The sequence below is a fragment of the Erithacus rubecula genome, assembly GCF_903797595.1.
Source record: "Erithacus rubecula genome assembly, chromosome: 11".
In the NCBI taxonomy this organism is placed as follows: Eukaryota; Metazoa; Chordata; class Aves; order Passeriformes; family Muscicapidae; genus Erithacus; species Erithacus rubecula.
In genome coordinates this window covers 2,400,885-2,410,127 of record NC_136663.1, presented here as the reverse complement: position 1 = coordinate 2,410,127, position 9,243 = coordinate 2,400,885, and the positions used below count along the sequence as shown (strand labels likewise).

General features: G+C 56.4%; 1 protein-coding gene across 3 annotated transcripts; it reads left to right on the top strand.

Moving 5' to 3' along the window:
- Positions 1–256: 256 nt before the first annotated feature.
- On the top strand, positions 257–6,329 carry SLITRK3 (SLIT and NTRK like family member 3). 3 transcript variants are annotated; one of them, XM_079314834.1, is made up of 2 exons: positions 257–274; positions 3,333–6,329. In XM_079314834.1, exon 2 carries the CDS (start codon positions 3,351–3,353, stop codon positions 6,189–6,191), a length of 2,841 nt encoding a protein of 946 aa, XP_079170960.1. In that variant the 5' UTR covers positions 257–274; positions 3,333–3,350; the 3' UTR covers positions 6,192–6,329. The 3 variants fall into 3 exon arrangements, with proteins under 3 accessions (XP_079170960.1, XP_079170959.1, XP_079170958.1); XM_079314833.1 differs by lacking the exon at positions 257–274 and adding an exon at positions 1,256–1,686; XM_079314832.1 differs by lacking the exon at positions 257–274 and adding an exon at positions 1,256–2,386.
- Positions 6,330–9,243: the final 2,914 nt, after the last annotated feature.

The following is a 9,243-nucleotide window of genomic DNA, read 5'->3' as shown; positions in this document are numbered from 1 at the left end:
TCAGTGCACGGAGCCTGCCGTACCCCATGTCGCTCCCGCGTCAGAAAATGAATGATGCAGCAATTTAATTAGGAGGGAGCGGTGCGTCCATATTGCACCGGCGGAGGAGCGCTCGGCAGCCGGGGGAAGATGCTGCGCGTCCGCGGGCGCGGAGGCTGCGCCCCTGCCCGCGCAGCGCGGCCCCGGGGCGGCGGGACCCCGCGGAGCCCCCGGCGCCTCCCGCCCGCACCCGCGCCTTTGCCCCGCAACTTTTGGCTACCGAGCCGCGGTTCCAGTTAAGTCTCTCCCGGCGGAGCCCCCGCGGGGTGCGGGAGGGGGGGATTGGGGTTCCGCGCCGAGCGGGGGGTGCGGGATGCTCGGGATGCCCGCGGGTGTGCGCGCAGGGATGCGCGGGGCTGTGCGGACAGCGGGGATGCGCGGAGCAGAGCGGGGTTCATCTCCGAGCCCGGGGCAGGCAGAGCCCGCAGCCCCCCGAGCCCCCCGAGCCCCCCGCAGCAGCGCAGCCAACTCTCACCCGCGCAGCCCTCCGCGGATCCCCGTTACCTGCGGCGGCTCCCGGGCACCGGGAGGTGCCGGGTGTCTCCCCGAGGTGCTGGGCGCTGCGGGAAGCTGCGGGATCCCGGGCCGGGAGCGGCCCCGGGACGGGCGGGCAGCACCGGGCGGAGGAGGCGGCGGATGCGGGGCGGCCGGAGCGGGACCCCCGGGCTGCTCCCTCGGCTGGCACTTGGAATCAGAGCAGCTTTGATTTCCTCCAGACTTGGGCTTTTTGTTCTCTTTTTTCCCTTTCTTTTTTTTTTTTTTTTTTTTTTTTTTTTTGGAAAGGGGAGGAGGGTGGTTGCAAATTCTGCCCCATCCCGGCGGCTTTTTTCCTCTCTGTTCTTCTCAGGTTTTTTTCCTCCCCCATCTGCTCGTTTCCCACTTCCCTTCCTCTCCGCCAACCAGCCCCCTCCTTCCCTCTCCAAAAAAAAAAAAATTTAAAAAAAGGAATTAAAAAAAAAAAAAAAAAAAGGCGATGGAAAGAAAAAAAAAACCCCACAAAAAAACTGTGTAGTCAGGGCTTCCCAAATGCGCGCCCCCGACCTGGAGCCGAGCGCGCCCCCTCCGTTTGTTCCCCTTCTTGAAGCTGATTTTCATGACGTGGAGGAGCCTGATCCAGGGCAGGAGCGGCAGCGCGCACACACACACACACACACACACACACACGGACACACAGACAGACACACGGACGGACACACAGACGCGCGCACAGCGCCCGCACCGCGCACGCTGCGCACCCGCGCTCCGCCGCGCCCCGCGCTGCCGCTGCTGCCCGGAGAAGGCGGCGGCGGCGCTGGAGCCTGCAGCAGCCCCTCTCCTCCCTCCTCCATTGAGTGTGCCAAACAGCAGCTCTGCATCCTAAAGAAGATCATTGAGGGGCTCATTGCATTCCCAGCACGTTTCAGGCTTGCTTCTTTTTTTTTTTTTTTTTTTTCCTCCCTTTTTTTTTTTTTTTTACCTTTTGCCTCAGCTTCAGCAGGAGTAGAGAGAGAGGGAGAGAGAGCCACAGTGAGGGAGAGGCAGAGAGAAACCAGCAATCTTTAAACTCGAGCTTTCTTTTTTTTTACCCCTTCCTTGCTTTTCCCTTTTCTTTTTCCTTTTTCCTTTTTTTTTTTTGTAACGATGTGCTAAAATCTCTCCTGCAAACCGGTAAGTACAACCTTTCTGGATCCCTTTGTTTCCGCCTAGGGTCAAAGACACCCCCCTCTTCCAAAAAGAAGATATAATAATCCTCTTTATTTATTTTTTTATTTTTTATTACAGCCCTTGCAGAAGAGAAAGAACTTAAGTGGCTAATATTTTGCGAAGGAGACTGAGAGATTGATACTGCAATATAGCTCTCGTCTCTCTCCCTTCTCCCCAATTAGATGCTGATTTTAATTGCAGAGGGTATTTCTCTTTTCGTGCTTTCAACCATCTCCTCTTTCCCACAGGGGAGGGTTTCATTTGCAAGTTGATCCTAAGGATTTCTGTTCCTCTGGCATTTCTCTCCCCTAAATGCATCTTTCTGCTCTTAAGTTTGCGGATGGGGGGCGATTTTTTCTAGTTCTTACACGAGGAAGGCAAAAAGGACCTTTTTATTGGGAGATTGAGACTGAAAGCAATGATCGCTCCGAATCATTCTAATGGGCATTTCAGGGATTCAAGGAAGGCTGCATCACCACTGGTATTATTCCCATCCTTAGCGTTTCCCTGTGCCCATACGTTTAAAATATCTGGTGAAAGGAAGGGTGAAACCATATGTTGAAGGAGCTGCATCTCATTAGGGCAGTATAATTTTCATCTGATTGGAGAAGAATGGTGTCTTCATTCGCAATCGTGTATAGTAGGATAGAGAATTTATCGGCTGGTAAGTGTCAAGGTTTTTTTTCATTTTTTTTTCTTCCACTTTCAGCTTTTTAACCGGGTCTCCTGCTTGGTCCTGGGGGCACAAAATGCCCTAATCCGAGGCAGGCTGAGCGTTTCAATCCTAGGTGCCTCTTCAGCTGTCACTTCCCTTTAGATCTGCTGATCGCATGGGCATGTGCTTTAGAAAGATTAATCATCTCTAAATGCTTTAATCAGCTAAAATGACTAATATGTGGTGTGTATTTATCTGATAATATCCCGGTTGCATTAATTTGCGAGGGGAAGATTTCCTTCCCAATCAGGGTGGTTAACCATTTACTCCGGTAAAGATACTGTGGGGATTTCTGAGGGGAACCGTTCTGCCGGGGACATCAGCAAACATTCCTCGCACATTCCGTGCAACTCGCGTGTGGAATGCACCGAGCCGGGAGGGAGGGAGGGAGGCAGATTCAGGGCTGGAGGTTCAATAACTTTGGGAGTTTGCATGGATGAAGGATGTGGTGCGACACTGGAGGAATCTGCCCACACTTGGTGTGGTTCCCCTCCGGAGTCGAGGCGGGCTGTGATGGCTCCTGGGCTAAAACTGCAGCCGGGGATGAGATCCAGGCAGTTCCAAAGCCTGGGAGAAACGTGGAGAGACGCAACACGTTCGGTGTGCTCGTGGTGCCGTGTGGGGCTGCATGTGCTGTCCTCTTTATAGGTGGCATTTACCACGGGGAGGGGAGCAAGGCAGGCTGCTGTCGCGTGATGGAGCAGTCTAACATCTCTCCAGTATAAATCAGGGCAAGGCTCGCCCAGCCAACACCCCTGGAGTTGGTTGGGAACGTCTGCCCAACAATTGCTGAACTTTCCAGGAGCCCGACATGAGGCCAGCAAGGTAGGGGCTAAGGAAAAAGGAGAGGGGCAGGGCAGAAAGACTGAAATCTGTGTTTCTCTTCCCCTTGCAGTTTTGTAAACATCAACAAATGATGAAACCTTCCACGGCAGAGACGCTTCATAAAGGAAGGATGTTGTGGATAATTCTTCTAAGCACAATTGCTCTAGCATGGACTACACCCATTCCCTTGATAGAGGACTCGGAGGAACTGGATGAGCCCTGCTTTGATCCATGTTACTGTGAAGTGAAGGAGAGCCTTTTCCATATACATTGTGACAACAAGGGATTTATAAATATTAGCCAGATAACAGAGTCGTGGTCGAGACCTTTTAAACTTTATCTGCAGAGGAATTCCATGAGGAAATTGTACACCAACAGTTTTCTTCACTTGAACAATGCTGTATCTATTAACCTTGGGAACAACGCACTGCAGGACATTCAGACGGGGGCTTTTAACGGGCTCCGGGTTCTGAAGAGGTTGTATTTGCACGAAAACAAATTGGACATTTTCAGGAACGACACTTTCCTGGGTTTGGAAAGTCTGGAATATCTGCAGGCAGATTACAATGTCATTAAACGGATTGAAAGCGGGGCATTTCGAAACCTAAGTAAATTGAGGGTCCTTATCCTAAATGACAATCTCATCCCCATGCTTCCCACCAATTTATTTAAGTCTGTGTCCTTAACCCACTTGGACTTGCGGGGGAACCGCCTCAAAGTCCTTTCGTACCGCGGGATGTTGGACCACATTGGCAGGAGCCTGATGGAGATCCAGCTGGAGGAGAACCCGTGGAACTGTACGTGCGAGATCGTGCAGCTCAAGAGCTGGCTGGAGCGCATCCCCTACACCGCCCTGGTGGGGGACATCACCTGCGAGACGCCCTTCCACTTCCACGGCAAGGACCTGCGGGAAATCAAAAGGAGCAAGCTCTGCCCCATGCTGTCCGACTCGGAGGTGGAAGCCAGCCTGGGCATCCCTCAGCTGTCCTCCAGCAAGGAGAACGCGTGGCCTACCAAGCCTTCCTCCATGCTGTCCTCCTTCCATTTCACCGCTTCCTCTGTTGAGTACAAAACGTCCAACAAGCAGCCCAAGCCCACCAAGCAGCCCCGGGCGCCCCGGCCTCCCCCGACCCCCCGTGGCCTGTACCCCGGGCCCAACCAGCCGCCCGTGGCTGCCTACCAGACCCGGCCCCCCATCCCCATCATCTGCCCCACCGGCTGCTCTTGCAATTTGCACATCAACGACCTGGGCCTGACGGTCAACTGCAAGGAGCGGGGGTTCCACAACATCTCCGAGCTCCTGCCCAGGCCCTTGAACGCCAAGAAGCTGTACCTGAGCGGGAATTTGATCCAGAAAATCTACCGCTCCGATTTCTGGAATTTTTCCTCCTTGGATCTCTTACACCTGGGGAACAACCGGATCTCCTACGTGCAGGACGGGGCGTTCATCAACCTGCCGAACCTCAAGAGCCTGTACCTGAACGGGAACGACATCGAGCGGCTCACCCCGGGCATGTTCCGGGGCCTGCAGAGTTTGCATTACCTGTACTTCGAGTACAACCTGATCAGGGAAATCCAGCCGGCGGCCTTCAGCCTCATGCCCAACCTGAAGCTCCTCTTCCTCAACGACAACCTGCTCCGCACGCTGCCCACCGACGCCTTCGCCGGCACCTCCCTGGCGCGCCTCAACCTGCGCAACAACCACTTCCTGGCGCTGCCGGTGGCCGGGGTGCTGGAGCACCTGCACGCCATCGTGCAGATCGACCTGAAGCTCAACCCCTGGGACTGCACCTGCGAGCTGGTGCCGCTCAAGCAGTGGCTGGAGGCGCTCAGCTCGGTCAGCGTGGTGGGCGAGGTGCTGTGCGCCAGCCCCGAGCCGCTGGCCCGCCGCGACCTGCGCTCGCTGGAGCTGGCCGCGCTGTGCCCCGCCGCGCTGCGCCCCGCCGCCGCCAACGCCGCCTCGCCCCCCGCCGCCGCCGCTCCTCCGCCGCCCTCCGCCACCGGCGCGGCCGCCTACGAGCTGCCCCCGGCCGCCGCGGCCGCGGCCGTGCCGCTCTCCGTGCTCATCCTCAGCCTGCTCGTCCTCTTCTTCTCCGCCGTGCTGGTGGCCGCCGGGCTCTTCGCCTTCGTGCTGCGGCGCCGCCGGAGGAAGCTGCCGTTCCGCGGCCCGCGGGCGGAGGCGGCGGACCTGGGCGCGGTGCCGCTGCGCTGCCCGCGGCTCTTCCCCGAGGGCGGCGGCGGCGGCGGGGGCGGCGGCGGCGGCGGGGGGGGCCCCGGGGAGCGCTCCCCGGAGAAAGCGCCCCCGGCGGGCCACGTCTACGACTACATCCCGCACCCGGTGACCCAGATGTGCAACAACCCCATCTACAAGCCGCGGGAGGAGGAGGAGGCGGCGGGCGGCGGCGGCGGCGAGGCGGCCGAGCTGCTGCGGGGCGGCGGCGAGCGCGGCTTCGCGCACCCCGCTGCCCCCGCCGCCGCAACGGAGCCGGGCAGCAGCTACCGCACCTTGCTGGAGAAGGAGCAGGAGTGGAGCCTGGCCGTGTCCAGCTCGCAGCTCAACACCATCGTGGCCGTGCACCCCCAGCACCCCGCGGGCGGAGGGCTGGCGGCGGGCGCGCTCGGGGCGGCGGCGGCGGCGGCGGGGGGAATCCCGCGGGACCGCGACCGCCCGCCGCCCTGCGCCGTGGGCTTCGTGGACTGCCTGTACGGCACCGTGCCCAAGCTGAAGGAACTGCACGTCCACCCCCCCGGCATGCAATACCCGGACCTGCAGCAGGACGCCAGGCTGAAGGAGACGCTGCTCTTCGCGGCCGGCAAGGGCTTCCCGGACCACCAAACCCCCACAAGCGAATACCTCGAGTTAAGGGCCAAACTCCAAACCAAGCCGGATTACCTCGAAGTCCTGGAGAAGACCACGTACCGGTTCTGACCGCCGCCCCGCCGCCCGCCCGGCCCCGCCGCCCGCGAGCAGAGGATACAGCTGTGCGCTCTGCCCCGCCAGATGTGCGCGCTGCGGGGCAGGGCCCTTCTCAGATCAGTAATCGACGAAGTGCCTTCGCAGACTTTTGCCAGCAGATGTTAATCAATCATTATTTTTTATACTGAAACTGAGACTTTGACTGTGCCATGTCTAAAGGTATATTATTATATTATTAATATTATTATTATTATTATCGGGGATCTTTGTATTGATCCTGATTAAGTAAATTCTATGTGTGTCTCTTTCTCTCTCTTTTTATATTTTCTTTTCCCTTTTCTTTTATTTCTTTATTCTTGTTGTTTGTTTTGTTCGTTGGCTCTTTTTCTTTTTCTTTTTCTTTTTTTTTTTTTTTTTTTTTCCCGTTGGCAGTAAACTTCCTTGATATTTTCCCTTGGAGGGGAGGGGGAGGGAAGATGGCATTTTCTGGCCTGCTTTCTTCTTGCCCATCATGGCACAGATTCTGTACATTTATTTAAAAGAGGGAAAAAAAAAAATAATGCAAAGAAGCAAACGAGCGCAGTTTGCTGCATGCCTGGAAACTGCAAGAGGGAAGGGAGGGGAGGGTCTTGCTCGAATGTCTCACTCTTGTCTCTCTCCCTCCCTCGCACGCACACTCGTCACCCTGACCCTCCGCGCACCCCCCGGCAGCCCAGCCCCTCCAGGGGGGCTCGGGGGCCGCGGGGGGAATCCCGGGGGCGATCCCGGGGGCTGGGGGAAGCCACCCGGAGCCGAGCAGCCCAAAGGATGTCACCACGTGGCGCGCACACCTAGGGGATGCTCAGTGACACTTCATCATGACGCCATGGTTTTTTGGAGGACATCCGCACTTTCCTAATAAAAGCGACATGCAAATATACAGAGAAAGAAAAAAAAAATCAAAAGCTGATGGGCACCTCTCACTAACAGCTTTGTAGGAAGCACTTTTAATGTTTTCTCTCATGCACCCATACACGCACACACGCACACACACACAAAGGTACAACAATGTGCATATATTTATTCTGTAATTTCAAGTGAATATAAATTGTAAAGGTAATGTTTAATCATTGTACAGTGATGCGTCTGGTATAGCTTTCCTAATAAAACGTTTTGAAAAAAAAAAGCATATATATATATATATATATATACACCCTCAAATATATATATATATAGGAATACAAAGCTTGAACCTGAAACTTCAGCTTCCCCTACGGAGATTTCCTTCTCCCCCATAACCTTGAACGCTATTTTATTAATAACAGTTCGATGCACTGTGATGTTAACAGAGAAAAAAAAAAAAACAAACCCTGTACAGCGTCTCTTGCCAAGATACCACCCGAGACTGTCACAAATCCGATTTGCGATCTGTATCCCTGCCGCACTGTCCTGACAGTTAAAAATATCGGGGAAATTGGGAGCGCATCCCTGCGGAGCGCTGCTTCCCGGCCTGCCGGAGGCACCGCAGGGATGCTGGCGGTGCTGGCAGCGGGGTGAGCACTCAGAGAGCGGCGGAGCGGGGATTTAAACCGCATTCCCAGTTTGGAATGGAAGGGATGCGGTGCGGGAAAGCAAAGCATCCTTTCTCCCGCATCCGCTGCAAGCGGAGCCGCGCCAAAAGACCGAGCGATTTCCGTGCCCGGGCGGGTTCCGGGTGGTATCTTGTCCGCCTTGGTGTCTTGTCCCTGGTGCTGTCCCTTTGTCCCGGTGCTGTCCCTTTGTCCCCTTGTCCCGGTGCTGTCCCTTTGTCCCCTTGTCCCCCGTTCCCGCTGTTTGTCCCCGCGGGTCCCGGGCCGGGAGCGGAGCGCGGCCCCGCGCGGCCGCCAGGTGGCGCCACAGCCCCAGCGCTGAGGGGGCGGCCGGGCCCGACCCGGGATTGATCCCGGGATTAATCCCGGGATTGCTCCTAGGCCCGACGCCGGGATTGATCCCGGGATTAATCCTGGGATTGCTCCTAGGCCCGACGCCGGGATTGATCCCGGGATTAATCCTGGGATTGCTCCTAGGCCCGACCCCGGGATTGATCCCGGGATTAATCCCGGGATTGCTCCTAGGCCCGACCCCGGGATTGATCCCGGGATTAATCCTGGGATTGCTCCTAGGCCGGACCCCGGGATTGATCCCGGGATTAATCCTGGGATTGCTCCTAGGCCCGACCCCGGGATTGATCCCGGGATTGCTCCTAGGCCGGACCCCGGGATTGATCCCGGGATTGCTCCTAGGCCGGACCCCGGGATTGATCCCGGACCCCATCCCGGCCTGCAGCCGCTCCCTGCCCCGCCGAATGTACCCGCGGGCTCCTTATCCCGCCCCGCAGCCGGGCCCTGCCCTGAGGGCCTTCAGGTTTATCCAGAAATACCCAAAGTATCCCTCAATATAATCTGAACAGCGGCCATGGTGGTTGGTCCGGGTGAATTGAGGTTATTCCAGCTCCAGAGGCGCTGCTGGGAGCGCTCCTGCCGCTGTCCCTGTCACCTCCTGGCAAAGGGACATTCCCAAGGTCACCCTGCCCTCTTTCCTTGGGGAACAGCTCGGTTTCACCCCGCACAATGTGTTTGAAGGGACAAACCCATAAACACTTGTTGTCCCCCCCATTTACAGCTCCAGCCAGGATGCTCCTGTGAGTCGTTTCCCCAGCTGTGTGTGTCTGGAGATGGAGGGACAGCTCTGAAATTGTGGATCTGTCCCCACCCTCCATGGATCAGTACAAACAGCACACGCTGGAATTCCCTCTCTTGGGTTGAGATTGTGTTTCCTCACTGCAGCCTTCAGCTCTGACCCGTTGGGGTTTGCTCATTTGTTTGTTTTGCTGGGTTTTTAATAGATAGTGGAAGAGCATGCTCGTGCTAAGAGTATTAAACATGCAAGTGCAAAGGCCACATCCTTCTTATCATAATTACATTGATAAGCCTACATGCAAGTGATGCGTGGAGCTGTATAAATCAGGTTAAAGTACAACCCCCAGTGAGAGTGGTGCTGTATCCATTTGGCAATGTCCTCAAAGCCCCAAGTGTTCATACCTGTA